The sequence below is a fragment of the Melopsittacus undulatus genome, chromosome 9 (genome assembly GCF_012275295.1).
Source record: "Melopsittacus undulatus isolate bMelUnd1 chromosome 9, bMelUnd1.mat.Z, whole genome shotgun sequence".
Classification (NCBI taxonomy): domain Eukaryota; kingdom Metazoa; phylum Chordata; class Aves; order Psittaciformes; family Psittaculidae; genus Melopsittacus; species Melopsittacus undulatus.
In genome coordinates, this window is record NC_047535.1 from 17,797,102 (window position 1) to 17,822,229 (window position 25,128).

Here is a 25,128-nt window from a genome sequence, read left to right on the forward strand (position 1 = left end):
TGTCAAATCACTGCATTTCATACAATAATAAGTTTCTGTTCTACTGGCTCATTTAATATTTCATTATTTCCTGAATGAGAACAGTAAGTTCTGGTTTGCATGTGCCAGTTAATACAGGTAGATGATAAGAGGAGACTGAGTGGTGACCTGATCAATGTTTACAAATATGTAAAGGGTGGGTGTCAGGATGATGGAGATAGGTTTTTTTCAGTGATGTCCAGTGACAGGACAAGGGGCAGTGGGTGTAAACTGGAGCATAGGAGGTTCCACGTTAACATCAGGAAGAACTTCTTTACTGTAAGAGTGACAGAGCACTGGAACAGGTTGCCCAGGGGGGTTGTGGAGCCTCCTACATTGGAGATATTCAAGGCCTGCCAGGACAAGTTCCTGTGTGATGTACTCTAGGTTACCCTGCTCTTGCAGGGGGGTTGGACTAGATGATCTTTTGAGGTCCCTTCCAACCCTTGGGATTCTGTGATTCTGTGATCATAAATACAAAGTCTGTAAATACAAGCCAGCATGGTCAACAAACAGAAATGTTTCTGTAAAAGAAAAGTCTCTACAGTATGTGCACTTCTAAAATGCAATAAAATAGAATTACTTTTTTTTCTGATTTGTGTCAAATCTTTAACATTTTTCTACCTTTTAATAGACATTAATTTAAATTATTTTTAAATTTTTTTTTACAATATCTTGTCCAAGTGGCTGTTACAGAGTGGGTTGAAGATTTTCTGCTCGTTAAGCTGGAGGATCACTTCTATAACTTTCTAGATGCAGTATAAAGATTTCCTAGAAACCTCTTTTGGTGAGAATAGGCTCAATGCTTAATTTGAGAGAAGATTAAAAGGGCATTTATATATAAAGTAGTTACGGTTTTATGGAAAACCCATTTTGGATTATAACAAAATCATAGCTCGTCACCTCTTTTCTCACTAGCAGGTACAGGAACTATGTTGTTAAGAGATTCTTTCAGCTGAGGATAGTGTAATCAGCAATGATCAGTGCATTAGTATTCTTCAGTGTGCTCTTGTATTTTGGTAACAGGCTGTAAAAAACCTTTGGCTAGCTTGAAATCCCCAAGTCTGTGTGCCCTCTGTTTTTTATTGCCTTTTTCCATGCAGAAGAACAAGGGAAGAAGCTGCTGAAATTCTAAATCACAAAATTCAGGATTGAATGTTCTCTGAAAGTCAAACTGTTCTCAGTTGTTATGTCCAAAGTCTGCAGCTGTAAGATCTTGGAAAAAGAAATCTTACTTTATTTTGCAGAGCATTGGCTGTGACGACTATCTGGGTTCAGACAAGGTGATTGACAAGTGTGGAATATGTGGAGGGGACAACACTGCTTGCAAGGTTGTGTCTGGAGTTTTCAAACACACGCTAACAAATCTTGGCTACCACAAGATAGTGGAAATTCCTGAAGGAGCTACTAAAATCAACATTACTGAGATGTCAAAGAGCAACAACTACTTGGGTAAGTTGCATCTCAGTGAATAAAGCATTCTTTGTTGTGCTGCTGTAACTGGGTGGAGGTCATGCCAGGAAAAGCATTCTGTGCAGTGTGAAAGAGATGTCAAGAACATCTTGACATCTCCAGAGGAGAGGAAAGAAAATAAATCACGAAACAGGCATTTTGATCAGAACTAACTGGCAGTTTATAATTCTGGCTTGATCTTGCACAAGCTTGATCTTGCTCTAGACCTGTTACCATCTATTTCCCTGTCCATCTGACTTGGCTTTGGTGTTTCCTGTTAGTTGGTTCCACTCTGGTGTTTACACTTCCCATATCATTAACCTTCTCTGAGCAGTCAAGAATCCAACCACGTGGCATGCTTATATGTAACGTGTATTGAGGCTGTTTGAGGAGAAGAGCCTCTTCTGACTGCTTAAAAATTTAAGTTCTTTTAAAGTATAAGTATCAAAATTGCATTGAGCTAATGCAATATTGAGGTGGTATCTGCAGAATGAAAGGTTATTTGTACAGTTGTTTATTCTGAGGCAGGTACTTAATTCAAAACCATAGAGAATCCTGAAATATTTGTATTAACATCTGTCTAGCATGCTGCAAATTAGAGATCATGTGGAATTTCTGCAAATCTGTGTTTTGTGAGCATTTCTGAGCACAACAGTTGTAACCACGTGTATGTTAATGTTTTAACATTCCGTGTTGTAACCTCTCATATTCCTAGGTTACAAAGTCCTTAGTGTGCCTACATTTGTGCTTTTGTTTTGGAGCTAGTTCTGCTGAGTGGACTGGAGGGAGGAGAGTTGGTTAAGATTTGTAAAACCTGCCCCTCACCCTTTTCTCTTTAACTGTCAGTCTATCATTAGATCCGTCTTATAAATAACAGAGCTACATGAGGCCTCTCTTGCTACCTTAGTGTAGTTAGTGCTAGTAATGTGTAGCTGTACTGTTTCAAATCCCAGTACTCCTGTTAAATAGCTGCTTTATGTCATTTCTGGCTGGTAAGCATCTCAACTACTGCTCATGTATAAGGAAGGAAAGTGCTCATTATTGAATTGCTTCTCTTTGCTGCTTTCTTGTTCTTAATTCCTGCTAGAGCTGTAACTAGTTCTACTGAAACGTTTATGGGAAACAGTCTGAACTGTAATGTGAGTTCCATAATTTTACTAAAAAAGTGACTCTTCAAACAGTCCAAGAAAAACAAATGTTCTGGACCTCTTACAGTGTGGTCTTATCAGTTCTAATTTGTCTTGGTTTCATCCAGGTATGGTTTTGATACTTCAGATAGACCTGTGTACCCTAGCATTCATTTCTTCATTTGAACAATTTATACAGCATCCAACAATACTGAATTTTTGATGATAAAATAGAACAGTAATTCTGTCTAAAGAGCTTTCACAGATGCTTGTACATACTATAGAAAATGGGTGAGAACACAGTTTACTTGGCAGGACAGTGAAAGTAGCCACATTACTAATACATAAAATCGTGGAGTTGAATATAATTTTTCTGTCAGATTTACAGAAAAATTTTCTGCCACCTCTGAAAAGTGCTGGCAGAAAAATGTCCTTAACATATTAAAATGTTCTGAACCACTTGGGCAGTTTTGGAATGGGCAGGACAGAAAAGGACATTTACGCATTTTTTGCTTAAAAATAACCAGGCTGTTGGCATGTATGGGAAAGTGGCAACATTTCTCTTTCCCATGCTGCTACTTATTTCTTTATCCCCTGAGCTTCATATGTTACATTTTAAAGCTGTTGGTATGGATTTAGTCTGCTAAATTTGTCAGCTCCATCCTCTGTTAGGAATTCTTGAGGTTGTAGTTCCAACTAGAAGGGCTCCAGTCTCTCTGGTTTATTGAGGCAGGTACACGTACACCAGGACAGAAATGAACATGTTCTAACAGAGCAGAAAACTGAAACTAAAGAAAGGTCTATCAAGCACTTTGCTGCACAGGTGTAATGGTTAAGTGGGAGGTGTTTTTTTTGCATATTGGTGCTCACAAATTTCTCACTGATAAAACACCACTCAGTATTCAGACATGCATATTTTTATAGAGCACATAACAGCAGCAGAACTGGGAAGCTTGGAAACTCAGAGTTGGTGTTTACTGTTTTCCCTATATTTATAAGCCAAAAGAAGTCTTGAACTTAAAATAATTTAAAAATCCCTTAAACTCATTCTTATGTTGCAGCAGCAGCATCAACAACAAAAGCAACCCAGCAGCCATTCCTTTAATCATGTAGGTGAGTGCTTTGCAAAATGGAAGTTTCAGGTCCCTATTCTGTCATAGTCCAGCAGTAGCCATCAGAGCTGCTTGTAAACAGCAGTCTTGGTGCAAGGAATGTAAGCTAGTTGCTTTTGCTTTTCCTGAGATTTTGCACATCTTATGGTTTCTTCTGCGCAAAATTGTAAGTCAGCTTGAGGTCACTAAAGTTGTTTTGGAAGGTAACAGTAGATGTTTCTGGGCATCTGAGTTATCCTGCCTGTGTTTGTTCAGGAGACTGTCTTGAGTTTCATGTGTTTTCTCTAAACAATTTTTACAAATCTCCACACCTTTTCACTGCTTTGTCAAAAGTACCAAGCAAGAGTAAGCAATCGGGAAAGTGTGTTTTCACAAGGAGATATCTCTGTAAAATCAGGAAGTGTTAGAAAAAGCAGGCAAGAATGTGACATTTCTTACTCAGAGTTTCAAACTCAATCAAGTCATCCAAACGTTTGAATGTTTCTCCATACTGCTTTTGTAGTAATCAATTGCTCATTGCTGCAAAGCCTATGACCATCATAAAAAGCATATTTCTAATTATGATGCTTAATCTGATGGTAGCTTATTAAGGTTTACTAATTAGTAAAAAGTAGTGTGATTTTGTTCTTTGCACACAAGTTTGGGTGCAGAACAGAATTTATAAGCTCTTGTTACTTTGACACTTCTGTTAAAAAAACATGCCAGTGGTATATGAAGCTTTTAGTGTTTCTGGAACATGTCATTATCAGAGTAATCAGAATATTCATTAGATTAGGCTATTTCGGTGTTGGTTCAACCAGTTGTTCATGTAACTTTATAACTAACTTTTTGCAAAGCCAACAAAACCATCAATTTCTTGTGCATTTAGCGACCTATACTATTTCACTTCTATATGCCTTAAAAACCTTCAACAATGTTGGTTTTGGTTTCTTTTGCTTATGTTTTCCTTTTTTTTTTTAGGTGTTTTTCTATTTTTGAATGAGTGAATTTCATATGGCACAAATACAATCTTTTCTTTCCCCTGCCTTTCCTCCTGCCCATGTGCGTGTTTTCCATTTAGGTTTTCCATTTCTTGAAGATCTTTAGGAAGAGTGTTGATCTGATAAAGAAAAATAGTCAAATTGAGAATGGTCTGTAACATTAACTGGTGTTTTTTAGGGAGCCAAGCTGAACTACCTCTAATGGAGCCATAAGACAGATCAGAAATTCCCAGGAAACATCTTGTATTTTTTCTTGTGTGTGTTTGGAAAGAAAGCAGTCCAGTTTTAGACTGCTAAATAATAGCTATTAACCATTAATAATGTGTTGGTCTGTATATTCAGTATATGTCTTTATAGTAAGAAGCAAAAGCTAAGTACTACAATTCAGGTTTCAACTCTAAAAAATGTAAACAAGACTATAGGCTGTACAGTCTTGAGCTATTCATGGAATGACTTCTCCAAGTAGTTTTCAGCAATATTTTCTTACTGGCTGATGTGTTAGACCTTTCGGCAACAGAACTGCTGACCTTGGACAGACTTTTCCATTGGCAAAGCACTTCTGTCACATGCTTTTGTACAGAAAAAAGACAAAGACATATTTTTTATCCCAATGGTAATCATCAGCTGGCCAGTTCTCATACACTGAAATGGGAAGCTTGCCACTGAATTAACTAGGGCCATAATATCTTAAGTGGGACCAGTATGTTACAGCACTTATGCTGAAAAACATGTGGTTTTGAGTATAAATACTTGAACATCTTTGGGATTGGGATTTGAGATAATGACAACATTTTTAAGCCAAATGACTTAAATCTGAAGTGATTTGAAAGGTGGTTTTTTGCATGTTGGGTCTTGAGAACCTAATTCAAAGAACCTGGTTGTTATCCGTATCCTCAAAAGCAAGATAATCTGATGGGAAAGGATATCAATAGTAAAAGTTGAAATTTACCCTAAGAGTGAAAGATACAATAGTTGAAAATGTCTGTTTTGAAATACATTTACCATGTGTAATGAGCTTACTCTAGTTGGAAAGAATCTGGAGATGTTCTGTAATTCAAGCAACAGTTTGTTTCTAGATCACTTTTCTGAATCTGGAGTCATAACATTCTCCAAATGGTACCAGACATACTGCCATTGCTGGCAGTGGAGGTTGATGAGGTATCATATGAAACAGAAGGTATATACATTAGAATTTTGGCAAGTCCCTTAACATCTTGTGCCTTACCTCAATACTGTTCATTACAAATAGTATACAGGTACTATTTGTCATGCAAAGATGTTTTACAGTGAAATTTATTTCATTGCTAATTCTAAAGTTTTTTTACAGTTCCTTCAGGGAATATGTTATCTATTTCAGTTTTGGTTTTGATGGGATTAAGTTATTTCAGCCTAAATGAGATAGGAAGATCCTTGGCTCTAATCAATTTATCCTGCTTTCTGTGAAACGATACTCTGGTATTCTAGTGTCCTCTATTAGCACATGCCAGAATAGAGTATTTGTGTTTAAGAGAAGAGTTACACATTAATACTTAAAAAACAAAACAAAACCCAGCTAAAGTCCACAAGATGTTAATAGCATTCTCGTGAATGTTGGTCTGCCTGAACACGAATATGGGTTTAAGGAATTTGTCAAAGAAAACAACAGTGGCTGATGCTAAAAGAGCTGTGAAAGGATTCTCTAAAAACCATTTTGATTCAGTATTCCCTGCAGCAGATAACATTGAAACAGTATGTCTCAGGCTGAAATATTGTTAGCAGCTCTTGAGCTTAAAATAACATTTTGAAATCAGTTTAGAGACTCAAATTTATAGAAAACAAAGGAGTTAGATGAGAATACTGGCAATTTAGAAGATAAACATTGATAGAGGCACTGCTGTATCACTGTGATCACATGGAAAGTTTTATAATAGAGATTAGCAATTAAGTCATTGATTTCCTTCATGTGGTGCTGATTATATCAATTAAGCTTAAAAATACATTTTATTAATGTGTTTTAAATTGCTTTTTAAACTTGCTTTTAATATTTTTTTAAAATTCTTACACAAGATTAAGGGTTTCTGTGCAAAAAAAAAAAAAGGCAACAGATACTACGTAGTAATATGGAGAAGAGATGATACGTGTTTGATTTTTCAGGACTTAAAATGAATATACAAGATTATGCCAGAGGAGGAGAGTTCTTCTGTTCTCTCAGTTACTTTATATACAAAGGATCTGCTTCTAGTTAACTTTTGTTCCAGTGCTTGGGTGTGTGTTAGGTTCAGTGGCTGTCCCAAAGAAGTTGTGGGAGCTGTCAGTGCTCCATTTACAATTCTTACATTTCCATTTAGAAACAATATCTGCAATTTTTTCAATTGAGTTTATGAAGTGCTGCAAGCCCGAACTATGCTATTGTGTGTATTTTTTTTGTGATGGACTTGTGAAACCCCCACAAGGACCTCAAAATTGTATTTCTTCTGAGATATTATTCATTAAGTGCATCCCTATATGGGCTAGTCTGTGTATTAGAGTTGGAGTGTCTCTCTTACATGTACAACTTGCTGAATGCATTACTTATAAACTATGTAATTACAATATCTGCGTTAGTGTAACTAGGTTTTTTACCTTTTGTCCTTGATACTCTTGTCTGTTCTCTGCTGGAGTTAAACAGCAAAGACATTTCTTCATACAGATGACAATGTGCTCCAAACTGTGAAGAAAAGATCTAAGGAATCACTTCTTAAGTAAACTGAAATTAAGCACAGCAAGTTCAAACTACAAGGAAATTCCAGAGTACATTATTAATATCTGAAGAGGCAGTTAGAATGTCTGCGTAAACTCAAGCAGGACATTTTGAATAATGTTGCTAAAGTACACTTTTTATGACGAGCATGGGTTTTCTCTGTTAAAACGTCATAGCTAGGATGAAGTGTTCACTGTGTTACATTTAAGAGTCTTTATACTTCTGTATACTAACTGTATTCTTGATTATATTCCTTTGCTTAAACAATCCCTTCCTGAAGGGAAGTATTAGCTTACAGGAGAGTTGGGATTACTTCTTATGCTTTTTAGCCACAGCTGAATGTGTGTGTGTGTGTGTGTTGTCATGGGGGTTAGTTCATTTTGGGATTTGGAAAGCCTTTTCTGTGGTGGTGCTAGGTAAATATCTAGGAGACACAAAACTGGGGAGTGTGTAGGGTATTTCACTTGTAAAAGCCTTAATAAGGTTATGATTTTTGAAAGCTATGAGCTAATCATTGAATTTAAAAGAACGAAACCGGAAAAATCCAGGATTTAAGAATCATGATGGAACAGCTTTACGTAATGCAAAGGATGGGAGGCAGTCTAAAATCCAGTGCTAAAAGGGCTGTAAAAGGGGGGTCACTTATGATCTGAATCAGTGCCACTTGAAGTCTTTGCAGGTTACGTCACTTGGTCCTTGGAGTTCAGCCTCTAAAGTGTTTGAGGATCTGTATCCTCACTGTATCCTCAGTGTTTGAGGATAATGCATGCGCAGATAAATTACTGAGAATAAAGACTGACACAAGGTTGCTTCTAATGCAAAAATGTTAAAAACAAGTAGAAGACAGTATGTTATGACAGTTAGAAATTGTGCAGTAGCTATCTTTTTAACACTTCTTACCTGACGTTTGTTACTAAGATGCCTGGGTCTTCATGTACAGATACCTACGTTTACATAATTTGAATTACCTTTGAATTACTCTCCTTAAAATAGTTTCAATTTGTTTTCTGCAGGGAGAGTTTCTTTCACTAAAGAAATGTTCATCTTGTAGCCAGTATGTATTATTTGGCTAGGATGATCACTTACTAAAACCTTGGAAGTTCTTAAGACTTCGGATGAAATTCAACCCTCGTGTTAATGAATTCAACTCCACTGAATTCAAGTTGCACAAGAGTCTTACCTAGTCTAATGACCTGTAGTTGAACCAGAATATATCTAGGACATGATTCTTTGCTGACCATGTATTTTTTCAATACTGGTGTTGCTTAAATAATTACATTTTAGAGTAAGTTTATCTTATTATAGTAAATTCCAAGGTGACCTTTTCCCTTCTGGCTTCATTAAGCAGCCAGCTAATACCTAACTCTGTATAGGGATCTGTAAGGTTCCAGGCACATTTTGAGAACATGCAAAAGAAATGCCTTCTCAAAGTCTGGTTTATTCTCCTTTATATGTTAAGTCGCAGATCTTTTACTCATGTGGGTGATGGGAAGTACTGCTTAAGCCTGAATGGCTGGGTTAACTTCTGTATCACAGCTTTCCACCGTTTTGCAAAACCGACTTCTGCATGTTGGTTGCTGGTGTTTTCACTTAAATGCTTCTAAATGCAATTCTCCTTGCTTGCTAATTGTGGAAGGTCTACTGAGAGAGAGCCTTAAGTTGGGGCGCTGAGGAAGAAGCCTGGCCTGGGAGAGTGGTGGCTTTCCATTTGGCCTAAATCTCAAGGAGAGTTCTCTGCGTTACTGATTTTTGCAGGCAAACAGCTTCCTGGCCTTTCTTTTTTTTTTTTCCCTCTGCATCTTGTAGAAGAATCTGAATATATCTTTCCAGCATCCATTGACTAGGGTTTTACTTTGCTCATTGATGACAGCAGTTATGACCAGTTTTGGAACTTGTAGAAATCATGTTTTCATTTTCTGTGTTTCCTAGTTCTGTCATCATTTCACGGAGGTGGTGTCGGATTTTTGCCACCATTTGTTTGTAAGCAGTGTTCTTATAAAAACATCTATCAATACAGCAGTGCACCAGCTGAGGCCTACAGTTGCTTTGATGATCTGCTCTGCAAATACATCATTTGAACAACAGCTACCAGCAATGAGTCCCATTGAGGTGCTTGCATAAGTTCTGTATTCATTTTTTTTTTCATCCTCTTGAAATACAGAAAGGTTGTTCTGAAAGGAAGGGAAAGGGATAAAATATACAAAATAGTGAGAAGGCACTCAGACAAGGCTGGTTGTTCAGTTTGACTTGTAAAACACCCAGCAATCTGGTTGCTTATACAACTTTGCAAACCCCTTTTGCCTGGAAGCCTCAGGAAAACTGATTGCATATTTTAAGTATTTTCTGCTTCTTGTCAGACCCCAAAATCTTTGATTTCAGCCTTTCTCACCATGTTTTATTATACTTCTGTTTCCAGTTATGAACAGAACCAAAGAACTTGACTGCCAAATTTCAAAGAAAATGCTTTAAAAAATGAAAGAGGTAGGCTGTTTGAACAGTTTTTGCTAATCTGAACCCAATTATTGTGAACTTCTTAGATCTCAAATCTTTAAGTTATTTTCCACTTCTAGTTGATGACCAAATCATCAAGTAGTTTGCATGAAAAAACTTGTTTGAACATTGTAGTGTACAGTGTTTGGAATATCAACATGTGGTTCAAGGCTTCTTAAAAAATCTAAGCTCTTCTGAATGGTATGTGTTAATTGAGCATCTTACAATGCATACATTTCATGGCACTGACCAATATTTGGTAACATGGATTCTTCTCTCAGTAATGCTGCTGACTTTCTACTTGCACTCCGGTCTTCCTTTGTCTCTTAAGATGGCCAACGAGGGACCATTTTGGAAATGTCATGTACTCTCTGGAAGTCATTTGCTTTCTGAGTTGATAAAAGTCCCTAGTATGTAAACTGTTGCTTAGTTGTCTTAAAGTAAAAACTACTTTAACTGAGAATATTCCTTTCTTAAAGTTTTGACCAGGGTGTAGTGATCTTAACTTGTTAGTCATGGGTCCAATACAATACTTTCCTCTTCTTACTTATTATACAATTTCATTCAAAATGAATTTTATACTCTGATGGCTATACATAAAGAATGACCAGTGTCAGTCCAGATGCATAAACTATCCCTAGGCAAATTCCTGAATCACGTGAAGACACATTTCTTCCTTTTCTTGCCAAGAGGAGAGATTGTTACTAATTTAAATAGTTGTTCAAATGTTACACAACAAAAGCATTATATTTGATTGGGAACCTGGTTTCAATTGTTGCAGATATTCCTGTACAGCATTCCTTGATTCTCTAATCTTATTTTATTCTGAGCAAAATTCTCTTTTGGATAGTGAAAACCCTTTCTTTGTTCCTGAAGTGTCCCTTGATCAGTTCAGAGAGAATGTGTTCTTACAGCTTTGACTGATTTTGTAAAAGAAACTTCTTTTTTTTTTTTCCCCTGTTGCTTCTCTTATTTCCCTTTGAACTTCTCAGTTTCAGCAGTTTTGTTTCTTACCCTTTTTTAAATCTCTTTTAGTAAAATAATCACCCGGTAGAAATTCTACATGATTAGTGGCTTCATGGTTGGATCCATAAGGAGATTTCATCTGCAGAGAATATTTTTATATTTCAGTATTAAATTCCAAAAGAAATCCAAGTCTTTTCTGATATGCAATATATATAGGGATTTAAAACTTGATTCATAGACTATGTGATTAAGTTAGTCAAGGGAGATTAAACTTTATCCTTCTTAACTTGCCCAGTGTCTTTGTTTTCTGTCCAATATTACTTCACTTTGTGTCAGAAATGTTTGGGCGCTTAGAAGCGTTACAGATCCAGTCTTCCATTCATATTTGTAGCTATGGCAGCAGTAGTTACCCCATGGTCATGGCTCCATTTATTTTATATATTTGTGTTAGAATCAAACTTCTGTAGTTCTGAAAACTTTGGCAGTGTCACTGAGAGATCTGGGTCAGGTGAATGTCTGCTGTGGAATTGTGAACCGACTTTCAGTGAGCTCCTTGGCAAAGGTTACCAGCTCTCACTGCTAACCTAGGCATGGTTTAGGGACCCTGGGATAGAAAAACTGTATCTATTGACCACAGCTAACCACAAAATTCTAATAAGTGTTTTATTAAGGGCACAATAGTCCAGTAGCAGCTAATCTCTGTTCAGAGGTTAATACTCAGTCCATCTCATTCACCTACATTCACCTGCACCAGCACTTTTACCAGAGAAAATACTACAAAGCTCTGAGTCTGCATGCAATCAGTTGGCATAACTGCTATGGCATGAGACTACAGCTGCTTCCTCCACATCTATAAAACTCTGTAGCAGGTACAGAGGAAAGAACATCGGACTGTAACCTCTGAGGATTGTAATGTAAGGATTCTGTGTTGTAGTTTCACTGAAATTACATGAGGTAAACCTCAGGGAGAATCAAGAGCAGGGCTGCTTGTTGAGCAGGAGGACTCAAACTAAGGCATGAGAATACTTAAATGATAAGCAATACCAGAGCTTTGGAAAACTTGGAAAAGAAATACATTTTTATTGGCAAAACCAGGCTCCATCATCTGTCCTGTAAATTGCTTGTAAGGACCTAAGGCAACAGCATCTTAGTGTATAACATGCCTGCAGATGTTCAGTCAGACCGCAGAATAAAGATTCCTTCAGTAAGTGTAATTACAAGTTTACTGTTGAATTTCTGTCATAACATTTCATCATTTTCTTCTTGGTTTGTATGCCAGAGCACTGGCTGGATTGATTTTCCCAAAGTGTCTGGCAGAGCTAGAAGATGTTATATATCCAGAGCAATACTTCCCTCTCATTTTTCTGTTGTTCTTACCAAGTAGTTTTTCTTCCCCCTTCCTCAAGCCTAATTAATGCAGGGAAAGGCCAAGCTGTGGGGATTGGCTTGGGCTTAAACTTACATTATAAGCAGACAATACGTGTCTGCTTATAAAAGAAGACTGAGAAGCATGATGTAGTCTTAAATTTGTGTTAAGAGATTGTAACTTTCCAGCATCATAATTTTCAGTTATATTTTAACAAAGTGAACTTTTGAAACAGTCTCCAGTATCAGTTGAAAGAAGCATGTAGTCTGCAGAATTTAGTGGATTCTTCAGCCTGTGTTTATTGATACAATGAGAAATTAGTTCTTCCCTTTTCTCTTTCAATAGCACATTAGTTCATTCCAAAAGCTTTTGAGTCTCTAGTTCAGAACAGTTCTTCATGGATTATTTTGAAAATGTTCCTCCAGTCCTAATGAGCAACAGACCTAGTTTATTATGAACTACCAGTGGTTAGTTCTATTAGAGGGAGATGTGCCTTGAAAAGGCAAAGTTTGTCAGTTATTTCTCAGTGTTCACTGGTTTATGACTGAAATAGAGGGATCCTTCCTTGTGCATCTTGGTGTGGGCTCAATTATGAGTGGATGTGCAGAAGACACAATTTTGGAGAACTGCAGAGCAAAAGAGAGGATTTTATTCCATTCTGTTAGTGTGTGAAGAAGTGTCACATGTTTGTTATTTAGTGTGCTGCCATGAACCTTGAAGATAGTTTAATTAAAAATTGGTAAACATGGGAATCTTTATTAATGTGTTCAGATTAACCTTGAATTACCTTGCACTGATAGTGGTCCTTTGGAGTGCTTCTTTGTAATACACTGCATGTGGTGGTGCACATGTCAGGAGAGGTGTGTACACAGAACCCAGGAGGAAGAATATCTGATGACCATACAACAAACAGAAGTAGTGTTTTCACAAGCTGTTTTTTTTCACAAGCATCTTTGTTCTTTGCCTTTATTTATCTTCAGTTAACGGACTGTGAAATGAGCATACTAAAGAGTGGAACACAATGTTACTGTAAAAACAGGCAATTATTTGAAAGATTCAAACACTTGAGAAAACAGCAGTATGACTTTCCGTATGCACCTTGGAAGATGAATGTTAGTTTGTATTTCTTGAGAATGAGGTGGATCTGACGCCTTAGGATGTTTAATGTTCTATCCTGCCAGAGTTGTGCTCCTGAGATTTTGTTGGCTAAAGTTGAAAGTTAAACTGAGAAAGAAATCAGATGAGAATTCTTAAAGTTCATTGCTCTCTGTTTTCCAGAATGTGTGCTATGTCTTTAGTATCTACATTGCCATTGCATACACTTTTGAAGCAAAGGTGAAATCAAATTTAATAGTTTTTTTTTTCCACCTTGGAAGTCTGTAAAGATTCGGGAGGAAGAAACAGTGTGGAAAGGGATGTAGGCATTTTTTTTTATTTCAATATCATCAATAATGCAGATGGAGCAATAGCAATTTAACACTTTCCTGGAAGTGAACTGGTGAAGGCTCCTTCCAGTCTGGTAGCTTCATCACTTCCTTTAAGCAGAAATCAGTGGTAATATGGTCAGGATTCAAAAAAAAATCAGGCATGTTGGAACTCTGCTAGGCTTCAGAATTAGTTAGATGTATATAGCATCTGCTCATACACAAGTCACCTGTTGCTTCTTCATTCTGTTATACCGATGTCTTAAAATTGGTACAATATTATATATGTAGAGTCAAATGTTGAAGTTAGATTTTAACAAGAACTGATAACTTATGCATTGCCACCTGCCTGTGTTTTTTCTTTCCTTCTCCAGTATAAAGCAGCCATCCTATAGCTTTCTTCCCTTGAAAACTGGGAAACAGCTTTTAATGTCTGAGTTGTAGTTCTGACCTCTTGTTCTCTCCTTCTAAGGCAGTTCAGTACCACCACTTGCACGGGTGAAATTTCTGCTCTCCCTAGTGGTGCAGAATAATGGAATATTGGAACTCTTTAGGTCTGTATATGTGCTGACTCTGGCAACTGAAAACCTTAAAAATACACTATGTAGGTAAGGGTTTCAGGCAAATGTTAATGGTAATGTGTTTACTTAGTTTAAAGTACTTAAGAGTCTGAAGTATAAATTCTCTTTTGGCATGTGTACATCAGATAAATTATAGTGATCTTTTGCAGAGAATTGGGTTTCACAAGACAGATGAAACTGAGGGTGCTAGCAAAGGCCTTGCATATTTGCATCCCTAGCAGAAATGACAGTGGATTCAGTTAAATATTTAATTTGAACCTCATAATTGTCATGATGATCCAGCTTTTTCAGAGTCCAAGTGAATATAAGGAAAAAATCCTAGAACTGATCTGACGGAATGTGGTAGAGGGCCAGACCTTTCATCTTGTGCATGGTTCAGCATACTGAGTGCCTATGATTATACGCAGAGCTGCCTAGGTTTCTTGGTCTTTGAAAGCCTCCAGACTTCAATAGATCATTAAGATGTTCCAAAAGTATTTCAAGACGCTGCCTTTTAAAATCAATAATAACAAGCAGTGTAGCTGTTTAAAATTTTAGCTGCTTAAAAACCATTCAGCACAGTAAACAGTTGCAGAGGGAAGGTGGGAACAGTGACTAAAACTTCTTGCTGTGCAAGGCTGCCCTCCTTCACCTTCTCTCAGTGGTGTTTTCTGCTGAAATCCACTGATGTATGGGTTTGTATTTCATACCTCCATCCAGAATTTGGCTGTTGAAACAAAAGCTCCTTGGTTCTTTAAGAAAATCATCACAAAAAGTGCTTCTTATCTTCAAAGTCTTTTTCTGACATTAATTAATTGGATCCTCACAATCCCATCAGCAGGATAAGGAACAGCCTGAAAATGCCCATTAAGAAACCCCTACTGCAATGAACTGTATTAAACACTTTTGGAGCCTAGCTGGGTTAAGTGTTTTTTCTACTGCCCAAATAACTTTAAAAGTGTTTGAAAAGAAGTGCACAAAAATTAAAAATGCTTTTGAACTTTTGGCAGACTTTTATGCCTGTGTGCTTATGGACATAAAAAAGCTGCTGTTCAAACAAGCAGGGGCAGATCCTCAGCAGCGTGTAAATTACAATGGTGCCATTGATTTCATTGGATCTGGGCTGCCTTAGATGAGCTGAAAGGCCTGGCTCTCTGCTTGGGAAGTAAAGCAATATGTAGTAACACCTGATTTGAATAAAAAGCTTTAAACCGTAACAATAATACTAATAGTAATAATGCCTATAATGAAGATACACTTGCAAACACATGGAACAGATTTTCTGTGAGGCAGATTCAAAAGAAAGGCACATTAAATGAATGGAAAAGAAAGGCAAAACAAAATAAAATGATTGGTATTTGTGGATATATCCTAGTATGAAAATGGAAAATATTTTCTCTCTCCACTGAGTTGCCAAAAATTCCTTTCTCTGTCAGATGACCATTATCCTAAACTGTGTCTGACAGTAAGTGATTGTAGAGGGCACCAGTTTGTATTTTAGTATTTAGGGTGGAGTTTATTTCTGTCCTCATTGAAGTTAATCAGAAAATGCTGTTGACCACTGAAGTTATTATGTGGATTTTTGATAGAATTATAAATGAAAAACATGCAACGTTGAAACTCACTGGACTTGGAGTACATGTGTGTCAATATCACCCAGAAGGATCTTTTATATTTAGTTCACTTTGTCAATTTATGGTCAGGTATTTTCCCTAGAAGTTATGGTCCATAAATAATGTAACCATGTGTAACCATGTATTCAGTTTGGAAGTAAAATAGTAGTTAATCAAGTAGGCTGTGAACTTAGGAACTCTGAAACAGGGACTGATTCAAAGAAGACAGATAAATATATCATACCAAAGCCTATGAAAGTATAATTTATGTATTCTTTCCCACATATGCTTGGAAGAACTTCAATTTAGTTCCTGATGGCAAAATAATTATATAGTTTGTTCCAGTGATACTTAGTCTCTTCTGTTATCTATTCAGAATCTGGATTCCACTGTTTTATCTATGCTGCAAACAAAATACTGCCATTAATTAGCCAAACTTACTTCCTGATCTGGGGCCAGACTCACAACTTGGACATCTGTAATTTCTGTTCTGTGTTTGCATGAAAAAGTTTGATTAGAGAAAATTTTTATTCTATTACCTTACTAGGTAGCTTGGGAATAAAGGACAATAATAGGATGAGAAGTGATACACTGAGATGATTTGTATTTGGGATCATCCTGTGCTGCTTTTCATGATATAGTTCAGTCATATTCTTTGTTGTCCTTGGACCTGTAAAAATCATCAATAAAATGAGATTATTTCCATTTTTGTCATGTCCGTAGGTTTCTGGGCTTACCTCCAGGTATCAGTTGTATATTTTACATTGTTTGATAGCTTTGTCAAATAAATATCAAATCAGTTCAGTCCCAGAACATCTTTTTTACATTTAAATGTGCAGACTGACATAAACAATAACATGTGTGAGACTGCCCTGAGCCTTATAGGCAGAAAAGAATGTATGAGAAAGTGGATACCAATGCTGAGTTGACTTCCCAGCTTTCCTCTGACCACCCAGCTTATTGTGCCAGGGATTCATCTTCTGGCAAAGTGTTCTCAGGTAAATGGAGACAGCCTTTCACTAGTGCATGTATTATTTTTCTTTGCTAAAAGCCAAATACCTAGTAGGATCTGTAATAAATTAATGTTGGTTTAAGCTGAAGACCAAGGTTTACTACACTGTTGTCAGCTTTTATTAGAGAATAAGTGAAGAATTGAATGGTTTTTCAGGGCTTTACATCAACAGTGGAGCTAAGTCTGTCTGGTTTAATTTCTGGTTTGTGTCCTTACCGTAACAGCCACTGAATTAGTCAAAGCTCCTGTATCTTTACCATAATGATGACTAAATAACCACAGCCAATGTTCTTCCATCCATAATAGTCTCTGATCTCTTAACTCCCGCTTTCTCTTTGGTCTAGCAGCTTCAGTCTCCCTGAGAGTGCCCTGTGCAGATCTACCTTGTCTACTCTTTTATATGCGTCTGAATCATGGGTTAGCTACCGCCATCACCTGTGACTCCTTGAATGCTTTCATCAGCACTGCCTCCGTACAATTCTAGACATCCATTGGACTGACTATATGTCAAATGTTACTGTCCTTGAACAGGCAGGGGTCACCAGTATTGAGGTCATATTGCTGAAATAGCAGCTGCGCTGGGCAGGGCACGTCTCTAGGATGAAGGATCATTGCCTCCCTAAGACTGTGCTCTACAGTGAGCTTGCCACCAGTTGCCGCAAAAGAAGTGCCCCAAAGAAAAGATATAAGGACTCCCTGAAACAATACCTTAGCCTTGGCCATACTGACTACCAGCAGTGGTCCACCTTGGCCTCCAATTGGGAGACTTGGAGACACACTATCCATAATGCCATTGTCTCCTTTGAGAATACACGCAAATTTAGTCTCAAGGAGAAAAGGCAACGTAGGAAGAATCATGCCTCGCCTATACCGCACAAGGAAACTGTTGTGCTTTTTGCCACCGAATTTGCCTATCCCACATTGGCCTTTTTAGCCATCAGCACGCTTCTAGTAAGCGTGGGTAGAACCCAAATCTTCGTTTGCGAAGTCAAGCCATGATGATGATCAAGCCATGAGTCTCTGATCTCTTAACTCCTGATCTCTCTTTGGTCTAGCAACTTCAGTCTCCCTGTGAGTGCCCTGTGCAGATCTACCTTGTGTACTGGCCCTGGTTCTAAACTCTGCATGTGCTGCTGGCCTGGCTGGCTGGCCAAGCAATGCAGAGTGCTGCAGGCTCAGGCTGCAACCTGCTTTTCTGTTAGCTTTCAGAAGGCTTTTAGATCTCTCCTCTATTCTGTTGTCAGCATTTGTTTAAATTTTGCATTTGAGACTTGCCTGAAATCAAACACTGGGTTTGAAAGCTCTCTAGACAGTGGGAATGACAGACATTGAGCCAGAGGAATTCATGTCTAGGCTAGGGGACCCAGCAGTGCTTTGCAGCTCACAGATATGTGTGTTTTGAGTTACAGCATTCAGCTTTACCACACAGAGCATCCAAAACTCTTGAGAAATTCCACTTGAAATTTGAAACAGCTTAGGAATATTCATTAGCTCCACTTTTTCACTGTGAGGAATTAAAGCTATTTAGCAAACAAAAGAAGCAGTTATAATTCTTTCTATTTCAGCTTTGGATTCTCAGGAGATACAGTGCTATTTTTCTGCAGAGATATCCCAGTCTGCTGTTTTAACTTAACTGTCTTACGACTGTTCCATTTCTTAGCGATTTTCAGGAGTGCGAGAAGGTAGAAAATTTTTCTTGTTATGCCAGCTGGAGAAAAGAGTGGGGTATTTGTACATTTCCATTTCACTAATCTGGCCCTTTTGACTGAAGTAGTGTCTAGATTAGAAGAGAATTCAATTGTATTTATCCACCCCTAGGATTTATGCCAAATGTGTGCCGAGTTTCTGTGCTGGGCTAACTAATGTGCAGCTGAGCTGTGCCAGAAGGCTCAGCTATCATGTTCAGAACCATTAGTAGTCAGTCTGATCAACTCCTGAAATATAAGAACCAGATTCTAACTGAAATTATGTAACTAAGCCAAATACTATAATCTGCAGGCTCAGTGAGAGTTACATAGCTGAAATATCACATGCTATGTTGGAAATGTATCCCTCTTGGAGACCTGTAGTCCTGAATGTTATTTGTTATTTCTAAATAGTTGGTTTACAGCTATTGCCAGTGAAGAGTATTTCCTGATCTTACTTGAGGTATGATAGTATGTTGCTAAAAATTCAGGCCATGCTTTTTCATTGGGATAGGACTGAAATTCCCATTAAACCTTACAAAAACTGAAGTTCTGGGACTGCCATTTAGAACCTTTAACCTTAGTTAAAAAGAAAGTAAGGATGTGTAAGTAAGAATGTGAAAAGACTTTTTTGAAGTTCTATGTAGAAACCCCCCACAATTATGAGCTACATCCTGTGGATCAATTCCTGTGTCCTTCTGAACCACAGGAGTTCCCTTGAGGTACTCTATTTCCTAAAACAGAAGAGTACATGTACAACTGTGCATATACATTTAAAATTGTTTCTCTGCAGATACAAGACATGCATGATTCTTACTCCATTCCTCTGGGTTTTAGTGTTCTCTTTAATCTTCTCTGCACTTAATTTCACTCAGTCTAGTCTTGTGCCAGCCCTTCTGTTTTCCCTTTTCAGTATTTTCAGGACAAACCTGAACAATGGTAAAATTATATACCATTGAAAGCAGCAGAATATTTACACTGACTTGAGTGGAATTGGCAATCCAGTCATTTCTTCTTACCCCATTTCCTCCTACCCTTTCAACTCAAGAGAAATTTTTGTGGAATTTAGAAGAAAACTTTTTTATAGATTATTTTAATAGTACTTAATAAAATGTATTTGAGCTATCTAATTATACAGAATGGCTAGTTAAAAATAAATGTAAATCTCATTCTTTATCATACGCTGTCATGGCGTAGATTAGTTGTGTAAGTCCTTTTAGTTTATCTCATTTACAGAATAATGCGAAAGCTGCTCATTTTCAGTTAATGTTGGAATTATTCTTACCTTCATCAAATAAGTTGTCACTTACTTCCTCTCCAGTATAGAGGGCTGGAATATACTACTCATAAAATATGATAACTCTGTTCAGGAGTGATGTCATTTCTTACAGGATTCTTTTACTCACTGCAGTCCATACACTGTGATACAAATTGAGAATCAAAACAGCCTTGGTGCAGAACTGGATAGTTGTATCTTTAAAGGTGGTAGTGGTTATTGAGATCCTGACACAGAGCAACATTTGCATGTATGGTTAAGAGCATATCGTTAATGCTTCCACATTTCCTGACTTTTATAAAGCCTGTCATGCTGAAGAGGACTAAGGAGATTTATTTTTTGTGCTAGAGAACTTGTAAATATAACAGTATCATAAAGAGGAACTTTATCTTTGTTCTTGCCTTTTACTTTTTCATTTGCTTTCCCATTAAATATTAGTATGTCCTACAATAGATGCCTTTGGAAACTCATTTTAAGCTCCAGATAAGTTATTTAGACTCATATTTCAACATCTGGGAGTATTCCCTCTGCACAGCTTATTCCCTATGGAAAGCATGGAAGTCATGTAAGTGTTATTAAAATCATAGAATAGTTTGGATTGGAAAGGACCTTAAGATCATCCAGTTGAAACCTCCCTGCCATGGGCAGGGACACCTCACACTAAACCATGTCACCCAAGGCTCTGTCCAGCCTGGCCTTAAACACCACCAGGGATGGAGCATTTATAACCTCCCCAGGCAACCCATTCCAGTGCCTCACCACCCTTACAGTACAGAGTTTCTTCCTCATATCGAATCTAAACTTCCCCTGTTTAAGTTTTAACCCATTACCCGTTGTCCTATCACTACAGTTCCTAATGAGTAGTCCCTCACCAGAATCCTTGTGGGACCCCTTCAGATACTGGAAGGCCGCTATGAGGTCTCCACTCAGCCTTCTCTTCTCCAAGCTGAACAGCCCCAACTTTATCAGCCTGTCTTCGTACGGGAGTGCTCCAGTCCCCTGATCATCCTCGTGGCCCTCCTCCGGACATGTTCTAACAGTTCCATGCCCTTTTTATGTTGAGGACGCCAGAACTGCACACAGTACTCCAAGTGAGGTCTCACGAGAGCAGAGTAGAGGGGCAGGATCACCTCCTTTGACCTGCTGGTCACGCTTCTTTTGATGCAGCCCAGGATACAGTTGGCTTTCTGGGCTGTGAGCCCACAGTGCCAGCTCATGTTAAGATTCTCATCAAGCAACACCCCTAAGTCCTTCTCTGCAGGGCTGCTCTGAATCTCTTCTCTGCCCAACCTGTAGCTGTGCCTGGGATTGCTCCCACCCAGGTGTAGGACCTTGCACTTGGCATGGTTAAACTTCATGAGGTTGGCATCAGCCCACCTCACAAGTGTGTCAAGGTCCCTCTGGATGGCATTCCTTCCCTCCAGTGTATCAACCAAACCACACAGGTTGGTGTCATTGGCAAACTTGCTGAGGGCACACTCAATCCCATTGTCCGTGTCACCGACAAAGATGTTGAACAAGACTGGTCCCAACACCAATCCCTGAGGGACACCATTTGTTACTGGTCTCCAGCTGGATGTTGAACCATTGACCACAACTCTGCGTGCGACCATCCAGCCAGTTCTTTATCCACCGAGTGGTCCACCTATCAAATTGATGTCTCTCCAATTTAGAGACAAGGATGTCGTGTGGGATAGTGTGTGAAACACTTCGCACAAGTCCAGGTAGAGGATGTCAGCTGCTCTACCCCAGTTAATCAATTCCGTAGCTCTCATAGAAGGCCACCAAATTGGTCAGGCAGGATTTCCCCCTAGTGAAGCCATGCTGGTTGTCACCAAGCACCTTGTTGTTTTTCATGTGCCTTAGCATGCCGTCCAGGAGAATCTGCTCCCAGATTTTGCCAGGCACAGAGGTGAGACTGACTGGTCTGTAATTCCCTGGGTCATCCATTTTCCCCTTCTTGAAAATGGGGGTTATATTTCCCTTTTTCCAGTCATTGGGAACTTCACCTGACTGCCATGATTTTTCAAATATGATGGCCAGTGGCTTTGCAACTTCATTCGCCAGCTCCTTCAGGACCTGCGGTTATATTTCATCAGGTCCTGTTAATTCTGTAGTTATGAATAATAATATTAAAAGTCATCAGTCACTCAAAAACACCTATTTGAAAAATGGGGAAACACCTTTTATTAAAACAGTTATAATAGGGGAAGCAACAAGAGAAAAAAAAAACACCCTGAAAATGAAGGCCAAGATGAAATTCATAAGGAGTGTCTATGCCTTACAGTGGAAGAGTTGCCGAAATTCTGAAATTAACTTTAATTAGCCTTTTTTACTTGCATCATCTAATCTGCTTCATGAAATCCCTATTTCAAAAGTTCCAGCCCATAAATGGACATGTATTTACAGTCTTATTCTAGCAGCTGTGTGAGTAAAAGGATCTAAATACGTCCTCTGATTGATTAACACTACTCTTTATATCTGTTTTAAAATGGTCCCTGATTAGATGCTCAGTGTTGCTCACTGTTCCCCAGTGGGATTGAGTATGATGTGTGTGGGAGCAAGTGTCACTGAAGCACAATAAATGCCATATAATCACACATTTTGCAAATGTCACGTCATGTCATGTATTGCTGTATGCATATTCTGTAGTAACTTGCATGGGCCAGAGCACTGAGAAGTTCAAGTGTGAGAATACTGTAGCAGAGCGTGTGTGTGTTTCAGTTTGCTTCTCATCTTATCAAAAAGGTATAACAAAAGAGAAAGGATTCACTAGCTAATGCATTTTTGTTTCAGTTGGCTATTATTAGTACCTATCAGGGAAGATTGTATTAAAAAACTTGGGCAAATACTGCATCCTCTTCTGACAGAAGCTAAGCTCTGTGCTCTTTTGCAGTGTGCAGATTAAATCTGAAATTACTTGGAGGATTTTATCAAAGCTGTTGAGACTTTGAACCTGCTTCAGTATCTGGGCCTAAACAGATGGCTGTATGACTAGTTTTGTTTCTCAAAGCCCATATTATTTATTGCAGCAGTAGTTAATTGTTCTGCTTTGCTGCCCCAGCATTTAGCTTGTGCTGATTCATCTACATGGCTTTTGGAGGCAGAAGCAAAAGAAGGAATGGGCATAACTGAGTGCAAAAGAAGCTGCATCATTAGGGGAAAATTAGCAACAGTTTAACGAATAATGTATCTTTGCAGTGGCCAAAAAACAGGTGTTTCTGTTAGCAATGATTAATTGTGAAACTTTTACCTTTAAGCAATTAAATAGTATTTTCTTTTTGCAGTTAAGAAAAAATCAAGAATTTTTTGAATTAGCATATAGTGGGATTTGTTGCCTGAGATGATCTGCAAGAACAGGCACATGAGCAAGATTAAACTTCTTTCTCTGTGGACAATCTTGAACTATGATGAAATATAGAAATTTTATTGACAGCAGTATTTTACTATGAAATTTCACCTGTGCTGCTGCTTTAGAGGTGTGATAAATTCATATATAGAGAGGAAAAAAACCATAATTACACCAGTGGACCAAAATGATCTTACCATTATAAAACATGGGAAATTTAAGCTTGGGAAAGACCTATCAAAATGTAGCAAGTTCAACAAAAATCTGAAGGAGGATTAAAACTATGTGTGCATCTGTGTAAGCAGCTCCTTCAGGAAAGCGGCAGGTATTTGTGAAACAATACTTTCAAATTTTTATTTTGATGCAGCTAAATTCCAAATTTAATCTGTGTTTTTCAGTCAGACCAAAGGTACTAAGTTTCTGACACCAAAGCAATAAATTTCATTTTGTGCCAAGGTAATGGTATTTGGAATTTTGGGTTTGTCTGGTTTCATTGATGAGCTTTATCATCTGGCGTAGAAGAGGCAATTAGTTGTTTGGGCTTAGACTGCTTTTAACAGTAGGCTGCAGGGGAGCTTAAAATGCTGGTATGAAAACTGAAAAGGTAAGGGAAAGCATGTCTCCTTCAGGCAACAAGCTATTGGAAAAGTTGACAACAATTTATCTCCTGTGAATGCAATGCTGCAGTTGCTGACGCATCATAGAATCATAAAATCAACAGGTTGGAAAAGACCTTTAAGATCATGAAGTCCAACCGTTACCCCAGCACTGGCAAGTCCACCACTAAACCATGTCATTGAGGGCCTCATCTACACAGTTTTTGAACACTTCAGGGATGGTGACTCCACACTGCCCTGGGCAGCCTGTTCCAATGCCTGAGCACCCTCTCTGCGAAGGTCTAAACCTTCCCTGGCAGAGCTTGAGGCTGTTACCTCTTGTCTTGTCACTTGTTACTTAGAGAAGAAACATCTCTGCACCATTCAGAATTGAAATGTAGCAGAGCAGGCATCTATTGTACTGACTTTTTTTGACTGTGTCATTGTGGAAGGATAAAACCCGTCAAGGTAGAACCTTAGGACAAACTTGGCAAAAGTGGTTTAATGCAATTCACTGTTTCAAATTTATTCCTGTATGAAGCAGGATTTCTTTGATATGATATGGTAATTACCTGAGTAGAATATGAGAAAAAATCCTATTGAACATGCTATGTTCACAATGCCGAAGAACATAATGATCATCTGAAATCTTCTGTTAATATTTTAGATAAGAAATAAAACTACATAAATCTTTCCTTGAAAATAATGGTATGTTTGAATTATCATTCCCTTGTAATAGTGTTGCAAACCTTGTATTTTTATGTCCATAGTTATCTACTCTGTACTAGGAAAATATTTAAGCAATTGCTTGAGTGCCATTTTTGTGAATATAACTACCTGTCAACTGGCAATGTTATGACTACTACTCAGTTCATGGGTAATACGCAACAATTTTTCGGGGAAATAAGCATGTACCCAAGTTATTCAAATCTGTAAAGAAAATGTTTGCTTTCTAAAAAGTGTGTTTTTAAATTCCCATTTGTTAAAAAAAATACTAAGTTTTGTAAGGATAGGGCTCTGTATTAGTAAGGTAACTGTATAGAAAAACAGAACCAAAATTTCAGATGCTTCCCAGATCCAAATATGAATATCTCAAATTTGGATACTTGTGCAGAATGATTGAAAGTTCAGCAACACTGTCTCAGCTATACACAGTTAGAAGATGCCCCATTTTTGGCATGCAACATCTGTACTCTTACCCTGTCTTGGCTGCCAGTGAAGAAACCAAATAGAGTGCAAGAGATGAAGGTATCCCACCTGCACAGATACTTTCTTCAGGTTTAGCATACACAATCTGATGCTAATTTGGGGCCCAGTCAGTGAACTGCTGACCATTTTCTAATATCCCCAGTTGGCTCTAGACTAAGAGGTTTGTAGGATCAG

General features: G+C 38.0%; 1 protein-coding gene across 2 annotated transcripts in view; it reads left to right on the plus strand.

Annotated features, from left to right (window-relative positions):
• Positions 1 to 25,128, plus strand: part of THSD4 (thrombospondin type 1 domain containing 4) — a 252,659-nt gene that overhangs the window by 197,598 nt on the left and 29,933 nt on the right. For both annotated transcript variants that reach the window (XM_005145668.3, XM_013128196.3), the window contains one exon: positions 1,266 to 1,470. In XM_005145668.3, the coding sequence (XP_005145725.2) occupies positions 1,266 to 1,470 (205 nt within the window). The remainder of the gene's footprint in view (positions 1 to 1,265; positions 1,471 to 25,128) is intronic.